General features: G+C 52.7%; 1 protein-coding gene across 2 annotated transcripts in view; it reads left to right on the plus strand.

The window, feature by feature from the left end:
• The window catches only part of MYO18B (myosin XVIIIB), a 246,725-nt gene that overhangs the window by 16,505 nt on the left and 203,893 nt on the right, over window positions 1-26,327 (plus strand). For both annotated transcript variants that reach the window (XM_035017247.1, XM_035017246.1), the window contains exons 3-11: window positions 772-930; window positions 4,969-6,246; window positions 6,815-6,881; window positions 7,669-7,781; window positions 9,080-9,256; window positions 13,627-13,825; window positions 15,982-16,124; window positions 16,939-17,039; window positions 17,371-17,434. In XM_035017247.1, coding sequence (XP_034873138.1) covers window positions 772-930; window positions 4,969-6,246; window positions 6,815-6,881; window positions 7,669-7,781; window positions 9,080-9,256; window positions 13,627-13,825; window positions 15,982-16,124; window positions 16,939-17,039; window positions 17,371-17,434 — 2,301 coding nt within the window. The remainder of the gene's footprint in view (window positions 1-771; window positions 931-4,968; window positions 6,247-6,814; window positions 6,882-7,668; window positions 7,782-9,079; window positions 9,257-13,626; window positions 13,826-15,981; window positions 16,125-16,938; window positions 17,040-17,370; window positions 17,435-26,327) is intronic.

Below are 26,327 nucleotides of genomic sequence, written 5' to 3' on the forward strand. Positions count from 1 at the left end.
AGATTTTTTTTTCCCCTCATGGGTGGTCACAGTGATGCTGGTTAAAGATACAGCCCACTGGCAAGAGCAGGTCCCATTGCCTCAATCCCTAGGTCATTGTGGTCCACGCAGGAGTCTCAGCTACACGCCAACTCCAGCCAGCTTGGGTTGAGGCCATGTTTCTAGTGTAAAATGCCAGATTCCAGCCTGCCAGCTTTAGGATCCAGTGTGGGGAGCCCCTGGCTGCCTGGATCCTTGTTTAAGGACCATCAAGAAGCCACAGGCCTGGGTCAGCGGAGTAGGCTGTTGCCAGAGGGTTGGACTTTTATATAAACCATTCCTTACCCTCCCATGTTCCTGGCATGCCATAGGTGAGTAACTGACTAATCTGTTATTTTAACTGCAAGCTGAGGCAGAGAATGTGCATGCTTCCCTGGGGCCCATCCCCTTTTGGAAAAGCTCCTTACGGACCAGGTCCTCCCAGAGTCTGTTCCATGCCAAGGAAGGGAACCGATGGGCCAAACTCACATTATGAGGAAATTCGTTCCAGGCAGAAATCACGTTGACAGGTCGGCCTCTGCGGCTCAGGCATTCCATTTCCATGTGCTGCCTCAGGGTGTCCCAGAGCCCCGCCCAACCTCATCTGCTTCGCCGCGGCCTCTCATACATGCGCTTGGTCATGTATGTCCTCCTCGGCCTCCTCCCAGGCTCCACTGCAAACTTTTCAAAGGTCCGCTTGCTCCCACTGGTTCACTCACTGAGCTTTCTCTTTCTTTGCTTCCGCAAAAACAGATTCGGGAGGAGGACAAGAGCCCTCCACCGTCTTCGCCCCCTCCCCTTTTCTCTGTCATCCCAGGGGGCTTCATTAAGCAACTGGTCCGGGAGACCGAGAAAGAGTCCAAGGAAGCAAGGCTGAAGAAAGAGGCAGTGCTCGCCTCTCCAGAACAAGAGGTAAGTGGCCCTCCAGGAAGGGGACTGGGTGCCAGTCAACACCTACCGTCCTGTCCTATGAACCCCCTGAGTCAGTCACCATCTTGCCTTTTCTCCTGCTCTCCTGGCTTAGAGGAATGTCCTTTCTTCAGCTGATCTACCAAACTCCTATGCCTCCTTCAAAACCCAACCCAAATAGTACATGTCTGAAAAGCTCTGCCATTGCCTTCCGTCCTCCGACTCCCACAGCACCCTCTGTGTCTGCCTTAATTGTGGTTGGCATAGTTAAATATTTGGAACACCTCCTGTAGAACTTGGCCCAGAGTGAGTGCTCAGCAAATGTTTGTTTAATGAATGACTGAAGGATATCAGCTGATGTGCAATTATGGGGATCTTTTTACCCCTACTTTTGCAGAAAGAGGAACCTAGATGTTAGCTAAGGATGTGGAGTTGGCTTACTTTACATGGAAAAGATATTGAGTGACTGGTTATGTTCAGTTGTTGGTGATAGGTATATTGGTTGTTAAAATATCAAAACCTCTCCATACCAGGGGGCAAACAGGTGTGACCCCAGGCCCCCCCAGCGCCCTCCAGCTGCCCCTCCCCTGAGTCCCTCAGAATGGCCACATGCCAATAATTAAAGGGTTAATGCTTGGCACAAGTAGGGACCTCAGTACCCGGCTCCAGTTGGCATCATTTTTGATGGGTCGGTGTCCGCTAAATCCCCTAATTATTCTGAATAGTGCCACGGGATTGAAGTCGTTGGACAAGATACAGCCCCTGTGCTTTAAGGACTTGCAAATTTATCCCTGATGGCGGCCAGTGCTGCCTCCGTCCTTTCCCCCAGGTCCTCAGCCAGGGAACCCGGGGCAAGATGATGAGGCTGGACACCAGGCAGGTGGGCTTGGGTGTTAGCACTGTTAGATAGACAGGGCACCTCCTTGTGTCTCTCCAGCGCCCCCTTGCGGTGGAGCAAAGACTGCAGTGATTGGGCTGAGTGATCCGGTGGCCCCCAGGGCCTGGAGTTGGCTTGGGCCTGGTGACCAGCCAGGCTCTGCCTCCCACTGCCCTTCAGCTGTTGTTTGCCTGTCCGGTCCCCCACGGGCCCGCCCCTGTCCAGTTACAATGGTTTCACTGCATAACGGCAGCAACTGTAGAAACATCCCGGCCAAGTCTTCTGGGGGAGGATTACAGGGAGGATGGGCTGTGTCCCCACCCCTGCCGGAGCCGGGCGTAAGTGGGGGCCAAAGTCAACCTCCATAGGCTGTGGTTAGGTCATGATGCTATGTGAGCGTGTGCTCTTTATTACTAGACGAGGTCCACTTTGCTGCTCACAGGCTCCCTTGAGCTCCTCTGCAGCCATGGGGTAGATGGGATTATACCCACTTCTCAGAGGCGGAGACTGAGGTTTAGAGAGGTCAAAGCAACTTGCTCAAGGTCAATGAGGCCAGATAGAGGCTGAGGCAGGGCACGTGCCTGTGTGTTCTCTGCTCTGGTGAGCCGCCTCGGGAAGGGCCAGTCTGGGGAGCAAGGTGGCTGATGTGGCCACAGAGGCCTGGGCAGGAAAGTGTTCCACAAGGCTGCAGACCACGCCAGTGTCACGGGACACAAGTTAAGGAGCAGAGCTGAGCACAGGATGGGGACAAACTGTCACCCCAGGGCCTAGGCAGAGACTCAAAGCCAAGCCACAGGATGGACAGGCCTCAGACCACAACAGGTGTCTGGACCATGGGCCAAGATGTTCCTGGGGCGGGAGCATGGCAGCCTCGGGACATGTTTCTGCGAGGCAGTGAGCCCTGGCTGGTTCTTGCCAATTTAATTTTCTTGTCCCAATCGGTAAATAACTGGATTCTCTCCTTAACCCAGCACAAGGTCCTCGTGTAATCCTTGCAAGGAGCCATTAGACTGTCACCAGTTTGCAGGGAGTTAAAACGAGGCTCAGAGAGGTGACTTGGTTTTCCGAAGACCAGGCAGCCGGTGAGATGGGGAGAGGCTGGGACAACCCTGGGGCAGAAAGGGGCCCATATCGAATGTCAGGAGAGCTGGGTTCCAGGCCCCATGACTCTGTGTGGTCCAGGCCTTGGTGTGCTCATCTGTAAAATGGACATGTGGGAGTTGCCTCTTGGCCTCAGTGATTCTAGAGGTAACTCCTCCCCCGTCTACCGAGAAGGCCGCAGAGCGGACTGGGGCTTTGGTGACTAAGAAAATCCAAAGGAGGAGAGTCCATGGGTGGGAGGGAGGGAGGGTAGAGTTGGGTTATCTTGTTTGGCTCAGATCCATGTTACTGTCTCTGCTATGGTGGTTTGGTTAAAAATAAGGCACTGACTCACTTTTCAAAAATGGTACAGACAGTGGTGATGTTTGCCAAGGGCAGCCAAGCCCCTTTCCAAGGCTAGGTCCTGCTTGGCTCCTGGTCAGACTGAGCCACTAAGCCGTGGGCCCTGGAGCTGGCTTTCTGAGTCCTGGCTACACAGGGGAATCACCTGGTGAGGGCGCCACAACCCAGATCAACTCCATCCGACGCTCTGGGACTGGGACCAGAGCATCAGTACTTTTGTAAAGCTCCCAGGAGATTCTGGTGAGTCCTAGGGACAAGTAAGGCTGTTGATATGCATCAGTTGAGGGCACTGAGCTTAGCGCCACGGACATCTGCCTGACTGTACATTCTGACTTAGTCTCTTGGGCCACCTGATATCCTTGTGTTCCCTTCTTTATCTGTAGAACGGGGGGGGGGGGGGGGCATTCAGAACCTACCTCACTGGGTCCTTACTGGGGTTAAGTAGGATATGATGGCGACATAGGGCCCTTTGCAAAAGGGATCTGTGTGTGGTGGCTATTATGAATATCATCATCATCATCATCATCATCATTACAAAGCTGTAGACAGAGACCGTGTCCTTGAGGCATCCATCACCTGAAACGGGACAGAAACACATATCGAAGCTCGAATGGGATGCAGACTGTGATCATCGCTGCCGACGGTGCCCCGGGGCCTCCGGGGTGCGTGAGACAGGTTCTGACTGAGGTCTGCAGGCGGAGATTTGCGGAGGGGATGGCATTTGAGCTGGGTGTGGAAAGATGAGTGGAGCACGGGCTGGTGAAGGCAGAAGGAGCATTCCAGGCAGCAAGCTAACGGGAACAGAAGCACGGAAGCAGAGAACTGTCAGGTGTGGTAGGAGATGCCCCCATGTGGCTCAAGCATGGGGACAAGCAGGGACAATAAGACCAGATGGAGGGTGGTGACTCCTTGTTGAGGGCTTTGGATGGCAGAGGATGGTATGGAATCATTTTCCTGTAGGCTAGGGGCCACTGCCAAAATCTTTTGAGCGGGTTTAAAATAGTTGGCAGCAAATCGAAGGGACAGCAGTCCAGACTATGACAACAGCCCAGGTGAGTGTGGAGCCGGGCTTGGGAAGGGAGACACAGGGGTGAAGCCATGCAGGGTGGAACCAACATGGTCCTGGGGCTTTGGGTGCAAGAGGAGGGTGAGAACCCCAGACCCCCCAGGTCCAGGTGTGTGGGAGGCCAGGGTCAGTATGGTTCCTGATGGCAGAACCCAGACTCAGGCAGGCGGTGAAGCCAGGCATCAGGGCAGACCTGCTCCCCGGGGTTCTGTCTCTAATCGGGGCGGGAGGACCTACTCTGTGCTGGGCTCAGTTTCCTATATTGTCATGAATCATAATGCTTGCCCTTTGAGGTGGGCCATGATGATCCTCATTTTACTGATAAGGAAACAGGCTCAGAGAGGGGAAGTAATTTACCTAAAGCCACACAGCTAACGAATGGCAGAATGAGGAGCTGAATTTGGGTCTGTTGGGCTCCAAAGTCTACTCTCCTTCCACTCTTGTCACTTGGTCTTGAGACGCCAGGCCAAGGTCCAGGGTGTTGGGGCTCGGCTCGCTGCCTGGCCCAGTGCCTGTCAGATATTAGTGCTTGAAGGTCTTTGGATGGATGAATGGCTGGGTGGACAAAGGAATGAGTGAGTGAGTGAGTGAGTGACCGAATGGCAAAGCTGGCTGGTCAGCAAGCAGCTAAGTGTGGTTGTGGCCTCTCTCCTAGACCCCAGAAATTTCCACTAGCCAACCCAAGAGCAAGTCCAACAGTGACACCAAATCTGGAAATCAGCAAATTTGCCAAGGCAACCAGTCAAGCTCTCCGCAGAACTCAAACATTCCGGGCAAGGAGAGCGAGGGGGCCGGCCCCACAGACCCCGTGCTGATGACCAGCATCAATGGCGAGAAGCCCCAGGAATCGGGCCCCAGTGGGACACCAGCCAAAAAACCCCTGCCCTTCAAGAGAGGTGTGAGACGGGGTGACGTGTTGCTGATGGTAGCCAAGCTGGACCCAGACTCAGCCAAGCCGGAGCAGAGGACCCAGCCCCATGATGCCCCTGCCTGCAAAACCCCACCCCCAGCCACAGACCCTGGAGGGGAAAAAAAGGGGGAGACTCCAGGGACTCCTCCTGGCCCCCAGGCCGGCACTAAGGACACAGCCCCAAAGGCTGAGAAGACTCAGACTGAGGGTGTTGCGGACCCAGGAATGGTGCTACCGACAAAACAAGGTGCAGGGGGGAAAGGGGGCAGGGCCCCCCAGACCGAAGGGCTGAAAGGGGGTGAGCTCCAGGGTAGAGAGGGGCCAGGCGAAGGGGGGTGGCAGGAGACAGCAGAGAAGGGGGAAGGGGACCCCCCAAACACGATGGCAAAGGGGAATCTCTCCAAGGATGCAGGTGAAGGGAAGTGGGCTAGGGCCCAAATCCAAGTGAGAAAGTGGGGAGGCTCCCTGGGCAGAAGGAGCAAGTGGGACGGTCCCCAGAGTAAGAAGGACAAAGAAGGTATGCTCCCAGGTAAGGCAGAGAAGTCAGAGGACCCGCAGATCAAGGCGGAGAAGGTGAGCAAAGGGCAGGGGAAGCCCGGAAAGGTGGGAGAAGTTCCCGGACAGGTAGAGAAAGCAGGGGAGCCTCAGAGTGTGCCTGGGAAGGCAGGTGAGCCCCGGGCTAAGGTAGGCAAGGAAGGGCCACCTCAGGGTGAGTCCGTGGAGGCAGGTAAAGCTGGGGGGAAGACAGAGAAGGGCCGTAAAGGCCCCGAGGAGGTGGGTGCACGCAGGGAGACCCCAGCAGCTACTGGGAAGGAGGGCTGGCCAGACAGCAGAGGGCAGAAAGCTGGGGAGCCCTGCGCAGGAGCAGATGATGGAGCCGAGGCCTCGGAGACGGAGCTGGAAGGATGCAGACCACCTGCTCTGGAGGGCCAGGCAGAAAGGTCTCAGACTCGGAAGGAGAGTGAAGAGGGGCCAGCCCTGCCGGAGGGGAGCAAAGGAGGAAAGAGCGAAGACTCGGATCAGGTGAGGGGCTGCAGCCCCGGGAGTGGGGTAGGGCAAGAGGGACCCTCCAGAGAGGGAGGGATGGGACAGACTTGCCCCTGGGGGTGAATAAGGCAGGATAGGAGATGGACAGGGAATCGGAGAGGGATGGCCAGCTCGAGAAGAGGGCATAGCACTTCCTCCTCGATATGCTGGGGTCTGGAGGCCCCCACTGCCCCTGTCCCGGGTTAAGATTCTCCACAGCATGAGGGAGGTCCCAGTAATGGGAGATGTCCTCTCATGGTTCAGCTTACTCACCCTGTCACGTGCTAGTTCTCAAACTTGCATAACTAGATTGCTCAAAATGCAGATTCCCGGGCCCCACCTTGGGGCCTTCATTCAAAAGGTCAGGGGTGGGGCCAAGGCATCTGCATGTAAATAAGCACCCCCTCCTTGCTCTCCCTTGGGGAAATTCTGATTTCCGTGGTCCCGGATCGCACTGTGAGAAGCTCCCATGTAAAGGGTTCGCTGCTGACTCAGGGTGGGGTGGGGGTGGGGCTGGGGTGGGGCTGGGTCCTCTTGGTCTGATTTATGTGATCTTTGCTCTCAGGCTCCTGAGGACAGATGGTACGAGGCAGAGAAAGTCTGGCTGGTTCAGAAGGATGGATTCACTCTTGGTAATTCAGGGTGTTAGCACCTAAGTAGGGGAGGGTCTAAGTATTTTCCTCTCGCGCCCCCTCAGCTGCTAGTCGTATTTGCCAGATCACAGTTTCGGGCAGGGGGAAGGTGAGGGGCAAGGAGCAGCCGAGTCTAGGGTGGGAGTCTGTGGCTTTTGGACTGGGAAGAGTTGAGAATCATTTGACCCATGGCAGCTGGTCTACTGGGGACTGTTTCCAAAGGCAATTACGCCTTGGTAACTAATGAAGTTCATGAATGCACGGAGCATTGGTGGGCTCGAGTGTTCTTCAAGAAAATGAAGCGTAGTGCAAATGGGCAAATAGATTTCATCTCACAAGTCCACTTCTGTCAATTAGTTGGGACCACCCTCTACTGAGAAGCAATTATGAGTCCCCATCAGAACGCAGCTGGGAAGAGTGATTGATTAGTGATGTCTGCCACAGACCCTGGAATGGGAAGTGGCAGCTGGTGTAGCATTATCTGCCATCCCAGGTCTAGATATGAGACGGGTCAGTGCACCCAAACATCAGGGTGCCTGCCCTGTGCCTGGCACTGGGCCTGATGATTAAAGCCCAAGGTGAGTCAGACCCAGCTCCCGTCCTCAAAGATTTCGGGGTCACAATTCAGAACCCTCCATGTGAGTAGGCCCCCAAGGGGAGACAGTGCTGCCCCTTTCTGACCCAAACCAGGATCCCTCTTTAAGCTCCCTGGTCTGGCTGCTCGGCTTAGAGCCTGTCTTTTCTCTTTGTCTCTCTCTCTCTCTCTCTCTCTCTGGGCTGTCACCAGCAACTGTGCTGAAGCCAGATGAGGGGACAGCTGACCTGCTGGCAGGAAGGGTACGACTTTGCATCGATGCTGACAAAACCATCACCGAGGTGGATGAGGAGCATGTTCATAGGGTGAGCCCTCTGTCCCCCTCCCCACCTGCTCCGCACCTTCTTTCCCCACCCCTGCAAGAGAGGTCCTTGTACCTGACTGCACATACTGGAGGGAGTTGTAAGGAAGACCATCCCTGATCTCATTGCTCTGCTGGTGGTATATTGTCAGGGGGCTTTGCTCTATCCCAGTGTTCTCTTCGTGGGACACATGAACAGACGTGTGTCAGAACTGGGAGTTCTGCTTGATCCAAGGAAGTGCTGGCTTTTCATTTTATGGACATTGCAAATCATGCTACAGAGCATGTTTCCCTTTTCACCCTGGCTGCCAGGGAACTCAGGGCCAAATTTGCAGCTTGCCATTAGCTATAGCTTAGGTTTCAATGGCCGATTACTTGGGGTATTAACCTTTCTTTTGGTTGATAAGCCCAGTTGTGTTTTGCATAATTTTTGTAGTACACATGAATCTTTTTGAGGTTTAGAGTCTAATGATGGGAAAAATGGTCCTGTCCTGATCCTTTTCCACCTCTCACAGCATACTAATCAAGGTGTTTCTTCCAGGAGCTCCTTGTGGGTCTCATTCATCATTCCTCCTTCTCTACCTTCTGCCCGCCCCAGGCCCTCTACTCCTGCTGGTGTTCAGAGTTTGTAGTGAGCCCCCGTCCTTAAAAAAAAGGCTGATCCATGAGGAGCCTGAGCTGGACCCAAGCCGCATAGCATCAGGTCCAGAAAACTCTTTGAAGCTGGAAAGAATAGTAGGAAGCCTTTTAGAATGGATGCCCCAAGGAGAAGCTGCAATCACCCCTTGCTTCTGGAGGAGTTTGGGCATATTTCCAAGGGATCAATGCATGATGGGCTATCAGAGAAACAGGGCTGTTCGGCCACTGGCCTTCATTCTCGAGTGTCACAGAACACCTGCAGGGCTCCCTGGTAAGACCCGGAGAGGGGGCAACAGGCATGCACACTTGCTCACTCTGGACCACCACCCTTCCTGTGGTGTCTGAGACACGGGAACCTCTCCGAATCTTGCTGTGTCTCTCCGGAGCATCTCCCCTCCTGGGGCAGTGAGTGCAGGAGGGAGGACCAGCGGGAAGAGACAGGTGGCTCTCAGGATGTACGAAGGGCAAAGGAGCAGGGGTGCCCTTATTTCATTTGTAGGGTTCTGTTTCTCTCTCTCTCCAGAGCCTTCGCGCTCTGTCCTGGTCTGAGGCAAGCAGCTCTCCAGGGACGGGGTCACGGGGGCCCCGTGTGTGTGCGCGCGCATGTAGGGCCGGGGGTGGTGGTATGGAGGCCCAGAGGACACTTTGTGTTGTGCCTCACAGGCTAATCCCCCCGAGCTGGACCAGGCTGAGGACCTGGCCTCCCTGGTCAGTGTCAACGAGTCAAGTGTCCTGAACACGCTTCTACGCCGCTACCAGGCACAGCTGCCCCACACCTTCAAGGGGCCAGACCTGATCGTCCTCCAGCCCCCAGGGCCCCCAGCGCCCTCTGCAGGCAAGGTGAGCGGGGTCATGGGGACAGGGTCAGGGCCAGGTGCCTGACGGGCAGGGTGGGGGGGGGGGTCCCCTCTGCATCTCAGGGGAGAGCAGGGCAGCCAGAAGCCCCCTGCAAACCCGTCTGTGAGTAGCATCCTGCCAGATAGAAGATCCGGGGCATTGTGGGCCTCGCGGTCATCGAGGACCGCCTGAGCCCCGCTCCGTAGAGGGGAACGATGGGTCCCGGCTGGAAACACCGGGGGCGTTAGAGACGGTAATAACGACAGAAAATGCCGAACAAATACCAGCTCCGTGCCAGGCACTGCTTCAAGCACCTACCTAGTGTCCCTGCTAATGCTCACGCACACCTGCAAAGACAGGACCTTTACCAGCTGCCGGTGGCAGATGCCATCTGCGGGGTCGGCCCCCAAGTTCCGCAAGGGGTGAGACCCAGGCCGCCAGCCTTGCTGTGCTCCGAACTCCACGCTGCACATTCAAGAGTCCCAGACACCCACATAAATCAGGAACCAGAAGCCTCGATTCTGCTTTTACTTGGGTTTTTTTTTTTTTTATCCTGCAAAGTGTAGAAATGGCCGGGCTTTGGCAAGACAGTCTCAGCAAAGGCGAGTTCTCAGCGCCCCCTTGTGGCGATGCCGGCAGCCACACCCGAGCCACCTGAGCCCGATCCCCTCCTGGTCCCACAGGCTGATTGAGATACTGAGGGAGGGTCTCTGATGCCCGGCGTGGGGGAAAAGAGCAGGGAAGAAGACAGAGAAGCCTGCCCTTGTGGGGCTTCCATCCTCGAGGGGGAAGACAGGCTAGACTAGCAAAGACAACAGTGGGTAGAGCGGCTGAGTGTGGGGGAGACAGTGGGGAGGCGGGGACCAGCGGGGGACTGGGTCACAGCAGGTCTTACACGAAGTCATAAGGATTCCGGCTTTTGCCCTGAGTGTGATGCCAGCTTCTGGGGGTCTTCAGCAGAGACGTGAGATACCGCGGGTTATCAAAGACTCCCCTCGGCTGCTGGGTAGAGGGTAGGTGGAAACGGGATGAAGTGCAGGCAGGACACCTGCTGGAGGGCTCACCTGGGCGCTGTGATGAGGACTTGACAGTTGGGGAAGGCGCAAGCCTCTAGCACAGCCACTAATGCCCCCCACCCCGGGGTGACTTGGAAAGATCACGACCTCTCTTTGACCTCGTTGTTCTCATCTGTTAATTGGGGATGAAAAGCTGCATCTTGCCCCCTGGTGTACCATGGGACAAATCTATCCATAGCCCGCAAATGATGCTAAAGTCCATTAAAAAAAGGGCCGATGGCTCTGAACCTCCCTCCAAGACTCCTCTTCTCTAGGACACACCACTGCACCCCGTCAGGTGCTCCCCAGCCCCGCCCCCGCCCAGCCCTGTTGTCTGTGTACCTGTGTACTCTCACCTCCCTTGCTGTGAGGCCTGTGCTCCTGCTAGTACAACCCCAGGCCTCCGAGCCTTCCAAGAAGCTGTGTGGTTCCGCTTGCTCCTTAGAAGCCCCTGGGAGGTTTCGTACAGGCCCTACAGTGAGCCAGATTCTTGCTGACCATTCTGGACTGAAGCATCCTTTGCAGAGCCTGAAAGTGTAGGCATGGGAACATGCTCTGTAAGGAGTTTGAGTCAGGTGATGCCCCAGAATCCTGTAACCCTGGGATGGGAGAGGGCCCCGCTCAACGGTCCCGCTTCCCAAACCCCAACCCGAAACCCCCTTCTCCACTTTGGCTGAGTCACGGCCGGTTCCTCAAATGGCCACCAGGTGGGAGCACAGACCTGCGGTGAGCCTGGGCCTGGGGCCACCTTGCAGATGGGCTTGGCGGAGCCTGGGGTGGGGCTGGGGGGGCCTTTCTCACTGGGGGCGGCTGGGAGCTGAGTGTGTGCCTGGGGGTGGGTGCAGGGGTGCGTGGGTGTGAGCATGGGTGTGAATGTGCGCAGTGTGGACGGGTTCAGCTCCGTGTAACGGTGGCCTCTACCATCGTTGGGCAAGTGTGCCCGTGAGCACCATGCAAGGCACGTGAGCATGTGTGCACCTGTGTGTGTACATGGGGGCCTGGATTGGGAGGATCCTCTCTCTGCCCTTCCAGCGCCCCTCCCGCCCCCGAGGGGGCTGACAGGTGGGATAGCCTGTCCCTTAAACTTCAGCGTTCCCCGAATGCGAGGTGGCTTCGGGGCTCAGACCCCAGGGCCCTCTGCCCGCTGCATGCCCGAAGGCCATGTCCAGCCAGTGCGGGCGCGTGTCCCACCTTTGCCAGCTTTGGGGATCCTGTTGAGCCCTGTGTTTTGTGTCAGGACAGGGACTCATTATTGCGTTTGGGTGTCTTGGGCAGGGAAGGCCAACAGAGGATTGGGGGCCAAAGGTCCAGGCGAGGGGAAGAGCCGCCATACTGGGGTTTGCGCCCCTGGTCCTGCTAAGGCAGTGGAGAGGGCAGATGGGGTCTCGCTGGGCCCCGGGGTCGCCTACATGTCAGGCCAGGCTTCGGATGACCTCCTCCAGCCGGGCCCGCTGCCCTGCCCATTTTGGTGCCTTTCCACTGACCACTCTGCCTCCCATCGGCCTCTTGCCTTCCACCCAAAGGCCACGCTAAGCAGACTTCTCTCAAGGTCACCAGTGGTTTCCCTGCTGCCCAAACCCATTGCCAGATGCTCAAGTCTCTGGTTTCCCCTTACTTGGCCCCCAGCAGCATTTGGCGTGGCCAACCCCCCCCTCTTCCTGCAGACGCTCCCTTCCCGAGCCCCAGGACTCCCCTGTCCTGGTTTTCCTTCTGTCCCGCCGGCCCTCCTCCTCAGCCTCCTTCCCCCACTGGTCTCCCTGACCTCCCCAAGGCCAGGTGCTCCATGTCTGTCCCCACACCTCTTGTCTCCTCCTCCTTAAACGCCCACTTCCTTGGTGATCTCATTCAGGCTCATGGCTTTAAAATGTCTCCCATGAGATCTAGTTTAATTCTTTGTTTTGTTTATCATCTGTCTCTTCCCAGCAGAAAGCAAGCTCCACAGGGCAGGGCTGTTTTGTTTTAAGTCGGATTTATTAAGGTATAATTTACATACGGTTCAATTCAGCCTTTCCAGCCTATAGTCCTGGAAGTTTCCAACACACGCAGATGGTTGTGTGACCAACTCTGCCATCAATTACAGGACAGTTCCTAGTTCTCTGGACCCTGTATCGTCCCCCTCCACTCCCATGTCCTGCCCCTTGGCTGCCACTGATCTGGGTTGTGTTTTTTGGGTTTTTTTTTTGGTCCCTAGAGTTGGGCCTTTTCTGAAAAGTCATATAATTGAAATGGTGCAGCCCATCACCTTTGAATTGGCTTCTTCTACTTCCCACGATGCATTTCACGTTCAGCCATGTGGCCCGTGGTTCTTGTACTGTGTGTGTGCCCTGGCCTATCTGCTCACCGGGCGACCAGTTGTCCCAGTTTCCCCAGGATGGAGGGGTTTTCCGGGACAGGGGACTTTCAGTGGTCAAACCTCAATGGCAGCTTACCTCCATTCCCTCGTTCAAAGGCACTTGGGTTGTTTCTAGTTTCCAGTGACTTCAAATATATATCAAATAAGATTGGTGCCATTGAGGGTTTTTGGTGAACTTATATGGTCGTTTCTCTTGGGTAAATACTTAAGGATGAGATTGCAGAGTTGGATGATGAGCGTGCATCTCACTCTTTCCCAGAGTGACTGTATCATTTTAACCTTCCTACCGGCATCGTATGAGACTTCCAGTCGCTCTGTATCTTCACCAGAACTTGGTAGTGGGTGTTAAGAAAATTTTTAAGCTTTTTTTTTAAAGGCATTCTAATAGGTATATAGATTTTCTTTACCCATTTTGCGTAGCACTGTGCCCCCACCCCCCCGTGCCTGGAACAGTGCCTGCCACATAGTCGACACTCCATATATATATATTTTAAAGAAGAGTAAATGAATGGCTGAATGGATGGCTGAATGGAGTGGAGGACCTCAGGTATTACCTAAAACTGTTATGACAAATACATGGCATACATACCACCAGCTACCCCATGCCTCATTCTGTTTCCGTGGCAGACATCAGTAATCAATCTTGCCATTTTATCCAGCTGCCTCATTCTGGGCAAGTACTAGCCAATAATGAGCTAACACAAGCCTCCGGGGAGCTAGAGAGGAGACCCAGACTCGGAGTAGGCTCAAAGGCTGCTGAAGGACTCACAGTGGGTCAGGGGCAAGACTAGACCCCAAGGCTGGGCTTTTGCCAGTAAAATTCAAGACTCCTCTGACAAGGCTGGGGTAGGATGACAGGCAGGGATATGGATCTGGGTTCGAGGCTGGGGTGGGGCACTGTCTTGGAGTGCTCCCTGGGCACTGGCTGGGGTGGGAAGACTGATGTGTAGGATATCTTCCTGCAGGTGCCCAGGGGCCGCCGGGATGGCCTGCCAGCCCACCTTGGCTCCCTGGCACATCGGGCATACTGGGCACTACTGAGCCAACGGAGAGACCAGAGCATCGTGGCCCTGGGCCGCAGTGGTGCTGGGAAGACCACCTGCTGTGAGCAGGTCCTGGAGCACCTGGTGGCAATGGCGGGCAGTGTGGATGGCAGGGTCTCAGGTACAGTAGTCTCCAGATGACATGTGTTGGGGTGGGTTGTTGGGGAGGGTGGGGAGAGTTGGAGGGGGCACTGGGTTGCTCCTCCTTATGTCCATTCAGCTAGCATTCACTGAGCACCATGTTTGCTTCTGGGGAGGGCCACCTGTGGTCCATTGGACACCCCTGTGCAAATTAGAAAAAGGTACTCCTTCCTCAAGACATTCACACTTATCTGCAGAACAATCATCATACACTGACATTGTTAGAACCAAAAGCTTGCCTGCCATGTGCTGGGAAATCATCCTAATAAATATACAAACCTATGATTGTATGATGTAAATGACGTGCCCCTTAGAAAAGGTGTCCTTGTACAGTGCACAACCTGCTCAACTGTACAGAGGACCCAATAAGTAAAGACAGAAGGGCAGGGACTATGCTCATGAGGAGTTGACAGCCGGAAGGGAAACCGAATTTCATATATGTTCCAAACTTGAATGCTCTGCACAAAGTGCCGGCAGAGCTGGTTAGGAGAGAGGTGGGGGGAGCCCAGAGGAGAGGGGAGTGGGGGTTTCCTTGAGGAAACGATGTTTCTGCTAGGTTTTAAAGAGAGAGTACCAATTAATAATAATAATAATTTTTATAATATTAATAATAACCGTAGTAAACATTTGCTGTGGACTTACGTGCCCGGTCCTATTCCAAGTATATTAACTTATTTATTATTTAAAGCAGCTTTATGAGGTAGATATTATTCTTCAAATATTATAGGTGAGGCCATTAAGACTCAGAGAGGTTAACTATCTTGCCCAAGGCCACACAGCTAATACATCCTAGAGCTGAGAGTCAAACCCAGACATTCTGGCTCCAGAGCTATAGCTCTTGGGCCCGTGTTCTCGATGTTTCTTTCATTGTTGCACCCCTAAGGAGCCCTTTTTAGACATTTTTTCCCCCAATCCTCCCCTACCAAGAAATGTTAATGCCACAGATATACCATGACCTCTTCGTGCAGTGTTTGCTTATCTGTGCTTTATACGTTAGAAAGTAAAATTCTCCCCACCTGCAAGAGTCAGCTTTTGCCCTCTTGGGGGCAATATCCTCTCCGCTGAGAAGTCACGGCCCAGGCCATGTTGCTTTTCTAGTCGTCACAATTATAATACTAGCCACACCACCTTTGGAGCATGTTCTAAACACTTCATATTATTAAAATCTTTTAGGCTGCATGACAACTGCATGATGTAGGTACTATTATTATCCCCATCTTCAGATGAGGTATCAGAGGCGTAGAGAGGCCGATTTGCCCCTCATTAGGTAACTAAGCCGAGGCAGAGCTCATATTCAAATCCCCTTAAGTACTGTGTGTGCTCTTGCCTCCTGGGGTTATCCCAAAGTCTGGCCATCGGTGGCTCTTCACCTGGCCCATAGTAGGGGCTGGGGATAAAGTGGGGAGAGGCACCGGTCTTGGCACTCTCAAAATGTAGTTCTGCTGTGAGTGCGTGCGTTGGAGGGTGGGAGTCAGGATAGGCTGTATCCAGGTGCCTGCACAGTGCCTAGCGCATAGTAGGTGCCCAATAACTAGTTGTGGAGAGACTGCAGGGCTTTTCTTTTCTTTTTTTTTTTTTTATTTATTTATTTGAGAGAGAGAGAGAGAATGAGATAGAGAGAACATGAGAAGGGGAGGGTTAGAGGGAGAAGCAGACTCTCCGCTGAGCAGGGAGCCCGATGCGGGACTCGATCCCGGGACTCCAGGATCATGACCTGAGCCGAAGGCAGTCGCTTAACCAACTGAGCCACCCAGGCGCCCAAGAGACTGCAGGGCTTTTCAAGACTGCTGCTACCCCGTGAGCTCCCTCAGAGCAGGTCTGAGAATGTTCAGGCCCTGCACTCCTGCATCAGGCTCAGAAGGCCCCTGTCATCGGACTGTATCTATCCTGGCCCCGTGTGTCTCCCCTTCTTGACTCAGTCTTGCTGCCCCTGTATCCTGCTTGCAGGACACAGCGGGGCAGCAGTGAAATGTGTGTAGTTTAGTGCTGAGCTGGGGAGGTGGTGGAGAGCCTGCTGGGGCTTGGGGCCAGATGGGCCTGGACCGGTGCAGCCTCCAGTGGGGAAGGTCATCCTGTGAGAGGTGGGGGTGGCAGCTCCTGGGTCATGGGTGATGCCCTGCCTCATGCCTCCAACAGTGGAGAAGATCCGAGCTACCTTCACCATCCTCCGGGCTTTTGGTTCCGTGTCCACGGGCCACAGCTGCAATGCCACCCGGGTCACCATGGTGATGTCACTGGACTTCAATGCCACGGGGCGAGTCACGGCCGCTCAGCTCCAGGTGGGTGCTCTGGGCGGACGGGAGCGGAAGGCCCTTGGGGCTGCAGTGTCCCCAGTCCCACCCAGCAGAGGCCACGCCTCCACCTGGGACCCTGGAATGTATCTCAATGGTTGTGGCCCCCAGCTCCTCCCCACCTCGCTCAGCACCCTGGAGCATCACCGGCCTGTCTGCACCTCCGAATGTCGCGGGGATGAAATATTCATGGGTAAATATGTAACTCAGCCTCTCATTAGCTGGGTCTTAAAAGCGTAAGCTGAAATTAAACAGACGCTCGCCAGCCTTCTGCGGCCCCGCTGCGTGTAACCAACACATGGCCTGTTTGTTCCTATCTCCACGATCACCCGTGTCTCTCTCCCCTTCCCACCTCAAACATGCTGTTTGAGCAGAAAATAGGATTAGTTTATTAGAAGGGTGGTTTGTACACCGAGCTGGGATAATATCCAGACTCAAAGAAAACTCATCGGTGCCAAATAAGTCCCTTTTCTGTCCTGGCCCTGCCATTCCCCCATTAATCACCACTTGGGTCAGGTTAGTAAGCTTCTGTTAAATACGAATATGTTGGAGATTGGCTCCGTTTAATTATTATTACTTTTGGATGCTTTCATCGGAAAGAGTCTATTGCAGTAGTTGAGTCCCTGGACGGGCTCTGAATCAGTGGGATAAAGGACGGTGCAGGTTCTATACGGAGGTGTCCGATGGAGTGCGGACCTGAGCTGTTGCCCCCAAGAGTGCCTTGGGGCAGAGGGACGCCCCAACGGGGCCGCCAGCAGGTGTACCCCGGGGGCTGATCATGTCCCGTCTGTTCCCGTTGCAGACGATGCTTTTGGAGAAGAGCCGCGTGGCCCGGCAGCCGGAAGGGGAAGGCAATTTCGAGGTTTTCTCCCAGATGCTAGCGGGGTTGGACCTGGATCTCAGGTGAGTGACAGAACTAAGCAGACGGCAAGGACTCATTCAGGTCGGCTGTTCAGATATGACCGTGGAGCACGTTCGCGCAGAGGGCCTGGAGTAACACCCGCTCCCCTGGGTGTATGTAGTGATTCTTCGTGCCAGGGTTTCCTGGCATTTAGGAAGGGTCACGGAAGGGCAGGGAGTGCAGAATATTCCAGAAAGGGGGCTAGGGCCTGGGGCAGGCGCTGGGGCCATCCGGGCCGTGGCGGGGAGCCCTCTGCCATGAGGACCACGTGCTCTGCCAGGCCTCTGGTGTGGGCAGCCCCTCCCTGACTTCCAGTCTCTTCTCTGCTTCCAGGACGGAGCTATACCTGCACCAGATGGCAGACAGCAGCTCCTTCGGCATGGGTGTATGGCCTAAGGTAAGGAGGGGTCCTTTGGGGGGGGTGCGGATGTCTGTGTCCCCACGGCCAGGATGGGAGTGTGATGGAGGGGCTCCCTGTGTGACTCTTCTCCTTTGCCGGTGGGGTACATGGTTGGCAAGGACGGGTCGTGTGGGGGCCTGGGTTGGTAGGGTAACTGACTTGTACACATAACGGGGACCAGAAGGCTGTATATGGAGAGGTAAGCATGCGGGCTCTGGGCTCAAACCCTGGCTCTGACACTTATTAAATACATGTTCCAACCTCTCTGAACACTTGTCTCCTCTTCGGTCAAATAATGCGAATGGTAGTATCTGTCTCATCGGGTCGGGGTGAGGGGTAAATGAAATGATGTGCATGAAGTGCGGAGCATGGGGCTTGGCCTAGATCCATCAATCAGGTACTCTTAGTAGATATTATTGGTGACTCACATGGGTAGGGGCAGTCAGAGCCTGCTTCCTGGAAAATGTGCTCTGTGAGTAGGACCTGGAGAGATGGTGGTCACTTGTTTAAAAAAAAGTAAGGTGTTGACTTGTTTGTTTATTCTTTTATTCATTTGTTTATATCTTAACAATTTTTTTTCTGAGTCGCCCCCCACCCTACTACATCCACCAGCTCCTGTGCCAAGCTTGTGCCAAGTGCTGGGATTATGGTCTCCGTTCATGAATTTTTACTCTATCCGGAGAGATGGATGCACGTATTAATGCAATCGTGTGAGATATGAATATGCCAGATGTTGCCCAAGATGCTGTGGGCACCAGAGGGTAGTTGAAAGAGCTACTTGGTCTCAGTCAGAGAAGGGACATTTGATGGGGTTTTGAGGAACGAATAGGAGGGGAGGTTAGATAATTACCACGCCAAAGCCTTTTTAACAAAGATACGATCTGGGAAATAAATAGTGCTGGAATAATGGGGAATCCTCATGTCAAAAATGGATTTCAATCCACAACCTCACACCAAACACAGAAGTGAACAAAGAATGGATTGTAGGGCCAAATGTAAAACTTAAAGCCATACAGTTTCTGGAAGAAAACAAGGGGAAAATTTCTCTAGCTTTGTTTCGGGTAAAGGTTTCTTAAATATGCCACCAAATACACAGTCCATAAGAAGACAAATAGATAAACTGTATTTCATCAAAATTAAGAACTTCTGCTCTTTGAAAGGTACAGTTAATATGAAAATACAAGCCACAAACTGGGAATAAATATTTTGAAATCACATAGCTGATACAGTATTTGAATCCAGAATATGAGAGATGACTGTCTAAACACAATAGATACAACCTGATAAAAAAGATGGGCAAAGATTTCAACGTACAATTTGCCAAAGAAGACACACGGATGGTCGATATGCACATGGAAATAGGCTCTACATTACTAGTCGTTAAAGGAATTCAAACTAAAACCACGATACGCTACTGCTGCACAATCATGAGAATGTGTGCGTTTTAAAAGATTGATCATATCAAGTGCTGGTGAGAATTTGGGGCAGCTGGTACTCTCCCACATTGCTGGCGGGGCTGTAAAAAGTATCACTGTTTAGGAAAACAGTCTCCTAAAAAAGCGAAACCTACACTTTCTGCACGATGCACTAGTCTACTCCTAGGTATTTATGCAGGAAAATAAAAGTGCGTGTCCAGACAAAGGTTTTGACGCGAGAGTTCTTGGCAGTTTTATTTGTAGCAGCCCAAACCTAGCAATGCCTAATAACCGGTGAGGGGCTGCTGGGTGTCGATGAAGATAGTAGACGAGTCAGCCATAAAAATGAATGAGCAACTGGCATATCTGAGAACATGCTGGCTCTCAAAATAATTATGCTGAGTGAAAAATCTCCGGTGAGGGGCACCTGGGTGGCTCAGTAGGTTAAGCATCATGATCCCGGGGTCCTAGGATCGAGTCCCACATCAGGCTCCCTGCTCGGCAGGGAGCCTGCTTCTCCCTCTGCCTGCCCCTCCCTGCTGCTTGTGCTCCCTCGCTCTCACGAATAAGTGGATAAAATCTTTTTAAAAAAAAAAGAAAAGAAAAATCTCCGATGAAAGAGAGAATAACTGTATGATCCCATGTATGTGAAACTCTACAAATTGCAGACCGACCAGCAGTGACAGAAAATAGGGCAGTGGTTGCCTGGGCATTGGATGGGGGCAGGAGGAGGGGAGAAGGGATGATAAAAGGGAACTTTGGGGGGGGGGTGATGGATATGTTCACCATCTTTATTGTGGTTATAGTTCCATGCATATCAGATTATACCTTTTAAAGATGAGTAGTTTATCCTTTGTCAATTACATGTTAATGAAGCTGTCTACACACACACACACACACACACACTGCTGGGTACTCTCCACAGAGTTAAGGATTCAGCAGGTCTGGGGCAGGGCCTGAGAATCTGTATTCCTCCCAAGTCCCCAGGTGATGCTCCTGCAGCTGCTGGTTCAGGGACACCCCCCCCAACACCACCAAGGACCACTGACATGGAGCTGATTTTTGCAGTAGGAGTAAGATGATGCAGCTATTCTATCTTTAAATTCTGGGGGCTAATCCACTCTTCTTCCAACACGCCGTTTCGCTGGCAGGCATCCACAATATGGTTTTCTTCCAGACCCTTTCTCCCTATGACTGGACCCCTGACTTTGACCGTGGCCTCACAGGATGAGAGACTATCCCAAGCACTGGGCTTTCCCGTTGGTGTTAATGAAGTCTGGCCAACTGTATCCATTTGAGTGTGCGAGAGGATTGTTTTTGAGGAGAAGAGCCCCAGCCTGTTCCTTGTGAGCTTTCCCCAGCCTGACTTTTTGTTAACAGTCTGCACACAGGAATGGGTCACAGCGGGAATCCGTGTCAGGCAGGCTTTTGAAGTAGATTTCTTTTTGTGTGTGTGTTTCTGGGGGGTGTTTTCTTGAGACCAGTTGATTTGCGGGGAACTGGTAGGGTGTTCCTTTGTTCTCTCTCTGCTATTTGGCAGGTATCCAGGGAAACTTTCCTCAGTGTTCTAAGAACAAAAATAAAGTCTGAAAGCTCACTGCTCTTTGATCCCAGCCTGGGGTAGTTTTCTGGGGCTGGGTGGTCCCAGTACTGTCTCAGTAAGGGCATGTGGTGGTCCGGAAATACCCCCAAGAATGGGAGTTGCTAAATACAAGCTCCCCAAGTTCCCAGATTGAGCACACAAACATACAGGATGCCCAGAACTTCATCCTGTAAGGGATCTAATGTACAGCATGGTGACTATAGTTCATAGTTGTGTTTATCGCATACGTCCAATATCTTAGGAGAGTGGATCTTAAGTGTTCTCACCACACAACAAAAAATAGTAACTATGTGAAGTGACAGATGTCTTAATTAACTACATTGTGGCAGTCATTTCAGAACGTGTACCTAGATCAAATCATCACATTGTTGTACACCCAAAATATACAATTTTTATCTCTCAATTATAACTCAGTAAAACTAAAAAAAAAAATACCCCACAGGATGACTGGTTAAATTTGAATTTCAGATAAACATGGAATAATTTTTTAAGTATAATTATGCCCCAAATATTGCATGGGGAGGCATGGAGGCTTGGAGTCATATCAGAGAAGGCTGCCTGGAGGAGGTGAGCTGGACAGTGAAGTTGGACAGGGGCAGTGAGGCCAGCATTCCTGCTCTACCAGATATTGCAGGGAAATATACTAAAACGTTACCCATCATTTATCAGAGATTCAAATTGAACTATATGTCCTGCATTTCGTCTGGCAATTCTACGGCCCAGTTCTTCCCTGGCTGAGCCTTCCTCCTCCTCTTAGCCAGTCCTGCTGACTTGGATCAGTTCTGCTCTGACTTCATCTGTAACCGTGGCTTTCATTGTTCCCTGAGAATTCACTGATGACGGTGGTTAAGAAATGGGTTCTGGAGTCTGACAAATCCAGGTTCAAATTCCAGTACCAGATGGGAGGCCTTAAGCAGGGTGACTTCATTTGCCTGGGCCTCGGTTTCCTCAAAGGTAAAACTGGGATGCTAATAGCCCCCCCCTTGCCCCCAAGTTAAATGAAATGAAACCCACCAAGTGCTTGGACACTCAGCTCTTATTATCATGATTATGATAATGATTCATTATTACCTTGTATGACAGCATGGGACTTTTGTCTCATTAGTCTTTACTCTATCCTCTAGTTTATATTCTTAATATTTATTCTCAGGGGCACCTCCATGGCTCAGTTGGTGGAGCATGTGACTCTTGATCTCGGGGTCATGAGTTTGAGCCCCACGCTGGGTGTAGAGATTACTTTAAAAATATATATACATGCTATATACATACACAGCAATATACTATATATATAAAATATATATAATTTATTTTTTAAAAATTCATTAATGCATACTTCCTGTGGAAAAAAACAGAAAAAAAGCATACAGACAAAACCAAAATGAAATCACATACACTCACACAAACCAAAACACAGGCGTCCGTAACTTCGCCATCTTGAGACATCCATTGGTAACATGTTTACAGATCTGCTCTCAGCATTTTTTCTATGAGTATTTTATACAGTTCATAACAGACTGGACGTCACGAAAACTTTCACAAACAATATATTTAATGACCAGACGGACATTCAGATGGGTGTCAGGATTCCCCGTGCCATTTCCCTAATGTTGTCCATTTACAGAAAAGGTTCTAAACCCTTTTTGTAGTTCTTAATAATGAGATGATAAATATCTTTGTGCATCCATCCTGGGCCTCTGTACCTGTATTACTATCCCCTGCTTCCCAGCCCCTTGTCCAGGGAGAGACCTCCTGTTAATGCCTGTGTGTGCGTGTGTGTGTGTGTGTGTGTGATCTTGTTGATAACAATCTCTCATCCTGTTTCACAATGTTTGCTTGCTTATTGTCTGTCTCCCCACCATCCTAAGGTTCTGTGTTCTCTTCACTGCTTGTGTATTTTACAAGGCCTAGCACTGAGCTGGGCACACAGCAATGAACGTTTGTTGAGTGAATAAACGAACGAGCAGGCCCCACTCACCACTACTTGGCTAAAATCTCATCTTTTCAATTTTCTCAATTTTGCGGCCGTGGTAGGCAGAACTATATTAATTGCACTTTAATTTATCCCGCTGTGTCGTCAAAGGCATTTCCTGGGGCTTTGGGGATCTCGTGTCTCTCTTTGGATCCACTGCCTGCGTCCTGGGAGCTGGGGTGGTTGCTGGGAATCCCAGAGCAGCTGGGAGAAGGGAATTCGAGAGTTTGGGGGTCTCCTTCCTTAGCCGGCCTGGCTCTGGGATCCTGGAGCATGGGATTAGTAGCACCATGAGCCTGGAGCAGTGGGCGGATAAACTCTACCTCAGCGTCAATGGCTCTGATTCAGGGACACTAACCAGCAGCTCGTTGACATTGACTCATCAGTGGATATTTATTGATCTCATCGCGTCCCAGGCACTGGCACAGAGTTTTGGAGGCGGGTGGGAGCCACCACGGCCACATCTTTGAAGCAGATCCTTCGAGGCCAGAATGACAAGTGCTGGAATCAGAGGTGTGTGTCAGCTGAGGCCAGGCTGGGAGGGGTAGAGGTGTATCAAGGAAGGCTGCCTGGAGGAGGTGAGCATGAGCTGGTCTGTTGGTGCACTGAGTGAGGTCGGACAGGGGCAATGAGGCCAGCATTCCTGCTCCACTGAGCGCCTGAGGCAAAGGGGAAGGTGGAGCGTGGCTGCAGAGCCCAGGATGAGGCCCGGGGCCATCAGCTGGAGCAGGGCTCTGGGCCGGAAGCACTGAGCCCTGAGGGATGGTTCTGGCCGCCCCCCCGGTGGCTGCCTCGGCTCACTGACTGTCAGTCCCAGCTCCTGGTCCCTGCCCTGTGCCCTTACTGCCTTCCACTTTCAGCTTTTAAATGGAACTTATTTGAGATCTGTCAGGGCACCGGGACACATTTGAAATCACAAATCTTTCATATTATTTTCTTCTTCTCTGTAATTTATTTTTCTGCAACCTAGCCTGATTTTTTTTTTTTTAAGTGCCCAGCAGCAGTGATAATAATAATCATCTTTGCCTCCCAGCAGTTTGCTTCTGGCTTTTACCTTCCAGGCTTTGACCCGAGGCACATTTATTTTTTATGACCCAGTTGTCAACTGTGGAGGAATGATCTCCAAATAGGAAGATGGGGGATCATGCATTCTTGCTGGGGGCTCTGCCCAGAGCCTTCACTTCCTTAATCCTCCTAATGGTCCTCTGAGCAAAGGGATTTTTATCACATCTGGTTTTCAGGAGCAGTAACCGGGCTCAGAGAGGTGAAGTCACTTGCCTAAGAGCACACAGCTTGGAAGTGGTAGAGGCAGGGCTGGACCTGTCCCCAAATCTGGCACTATAGCCCGTCCCCCTCTGTCACCTCAATCCAGTGTTGTGGCTGAAGACCCTGTGCTCTGGGGTTCACTGTGCACTCTGGGGTCATTTATCCTCTCTTGGACTCAGTGTTCGCACCTGCGGAATGGGTAGAGCCACACCCAGCTCCCTGGTCTGCTCCTAGCAGTGGGGGCCCAGTAGAGTATCTGGCAAGCAGTGAATTTTCTCCTCCCCAGTTGGGTGATTTGGACAAGGGCTTAACCCTCTCTGAGCCTCGGTTTCCTCCTCTGTCAGCGGGAGAGACCCACACCTACCTCACAGAGTATAAGTACCTAGTGCAATGTAGCAGCTGCTCAATTCATGTTTCCTCTTCTCCCTCCTTAAATGGACTCCCAGTGCCCAGGGAGGATGTGAGCATGGGGCGGAACGGCTCAGGTATGGGGAGCTCCGGGCTGACACCTGTCCTGCCCTCCCCACGTTCTCTAGGAGGTTCACCCACCTGTGTGGGCACCAATATTTCTTTTGCAAGTGAACTGAGCCCACTTTCAGCATTTTCCTCCTAGAGCCCGCCTCAGGGAGAAGATGCTCACGTGCCGGCTTTCTCTCGGCCAGGGAGGCCTCCAGTAGCCACGGCTCCCTCAGAGAGCAGCTCCCAGCTGCAAACCGGGGCTCCCCACTGCCCGTCTCTCGGGGGGAGACGGGCCTGCACGACCCACCTGAGGGTTCTCGGCACCCAAGCACCATGCTCCCTCCCCCAGCCCCGTGCCCTTCTGCTTGGAGACTCTTCCTGTCCTGCCCACCCCAGTCCCCATGTCCCCTGGCTTATTCTGTTTGCTTCATGCACCACTACTTCCAGGAAGCCTCTGACTCTCCCCAGAGTCTCCCGCCCGCCCCCCCCCCTGCAGTCACTCCGGCTGTCATTCGGTTTGCACATCTGTCCCCCTCATTGGCCTGGGAGCCTCTCAAGGGCAGGACCATGCCCAGTTCACATTCCATGGGGTGCTGGGCGTGCACTTGGGCAGCAGTGGGAGAGGGTGTCCAGGAAAGCAGAACAGCCTGGGTCAAGGCACCACGGGGAGAGATGCAGCGGTGCACAGGGACCAGCATTTATTAGGCACCACTGTGTGCCGGGGCACTATGCTGGGTGCTTTACATGACTCATTTATTCTCACAGTGGCCCTGGGAGGACGGCGGGCTACGGTTTCTGTTCTACAGAAGTGGAAACTGAGCCCCAGGGCAAGGGCCAGAGATCTGTACAAAGTCACTCTGCTGGGAGCAGAGAGTCCAGGGGACGGCCAGCTCTGTCTGACTCCAAATCCAAACCTGGCCACTCTCTGCATTGAAGGAATCTCCTGGGCACTCTAAGCACAGCCCAGTCTAATGTGGAGAGGGCATTCTGGATTTTTTTTTTTCCCCCTCACTAAATTACCTGCAGTCTTTGGTTGACCTTGAGTCTTGGCCTCAGATAAACTCTGGGCATGGTGTGAGTTGGCTCTTTTTTTTTTCATTATTTTATTTTATTTTTATTTATTTATTTGAGAGCGAGAGAGAGAAAGCACAAGCAGGAGGAGGGACAGAGGGAGAGAGGGAGAGGGAGAAGCAGACTCCCCACCCAGCAGGGAGCCCGACCCAGGGCTTGATCTCAGGACCCTGGAATCATGACCTGAGCCGAAGGCAGACGCTTAACCCACTGAGCCACCGAGGTGCCCCTAATTTTTTTTTAATTGAGGTGAGACATAAAGCGTATAAAGCACACAAATTTTAAGCCTCCAACTCAGTGATGATTATATTCTTAAGCACACCTGTAGCCACACCCCAGATCGACACCTAGAACATTCCTCATTCTGACAAAGGCTCCTTCGAGTCTCTCTGCCAGCAGGTGTGTCCCTCCCGTCCCAGAGTCATCACCCGACTTGTCTTACCAGAGGCTAGTTTGGCCCGTGTTGAACCTCGCAGAGATGGGAGTCCCAGGGTGCAGAGTCTTTGGTATCTGGCTCCTCTGGCTCAGCCCGGGTCTGTGGGATTCAGGCGTGTGGTCGCACCCACCAGTGGCTCGTTCTCGTTCATTGCTGAGTGATCCTCCAACACCGTGCCCCGGCTACACGGCCCTTTGTTTATTCCTTCTCCTGTGCATAGACATTTGGGCTGTGACTTGACGTAGTCCACTAATTTCACTGATCTCTCCGTGCGCAACTGGGATGCAAGGAGTGGCTTGCACCCCAGCACTGGGCAGAGGTGTTTGGTTCCTTGGAAATTCAAGGAACTGTAAACATCTTCCTGATCCTAATGGTTCGGATCAGAAACATAGACATTTGTCTCTCTCTATTTTCTGTTGCAAAAGAGCCGTGGGTGGGGGAGGGGGTGGGGGGGGGCAGGGAGAGGAAGAGAAACTGATGAAGCTTTAGGGGAAGTTTCTCCTTCTCTTCACCTGAGCTCAGTGGCAGATGATGGGGTCCACCTGTAATTTTTTTTTTTTTTTTAAAGATTTTATTTATTTATTTGAGACAGAGAGAATGAGAGACAGAGCATGAGAGGGAGGGGGGTCAGAGGGAGAAGCAGACTCCCCGCCGAGCAGGGAGCCCGATGC

Source organism: Mirounga leonina, unplaced genomic scaffold (assembly GCF_011800145.1).
Source record: "Mirounga leonina isolate KUSES-001 unplaced genomic scaffold, KU_Mleo_1.0 Mir_171, whole genome shotgun sequence".
NCBI lineage: Eukaryota > Metazoa > Chordata > Mammalia > Carnivora > Phocidae > Mirounga > Mirounga leonina.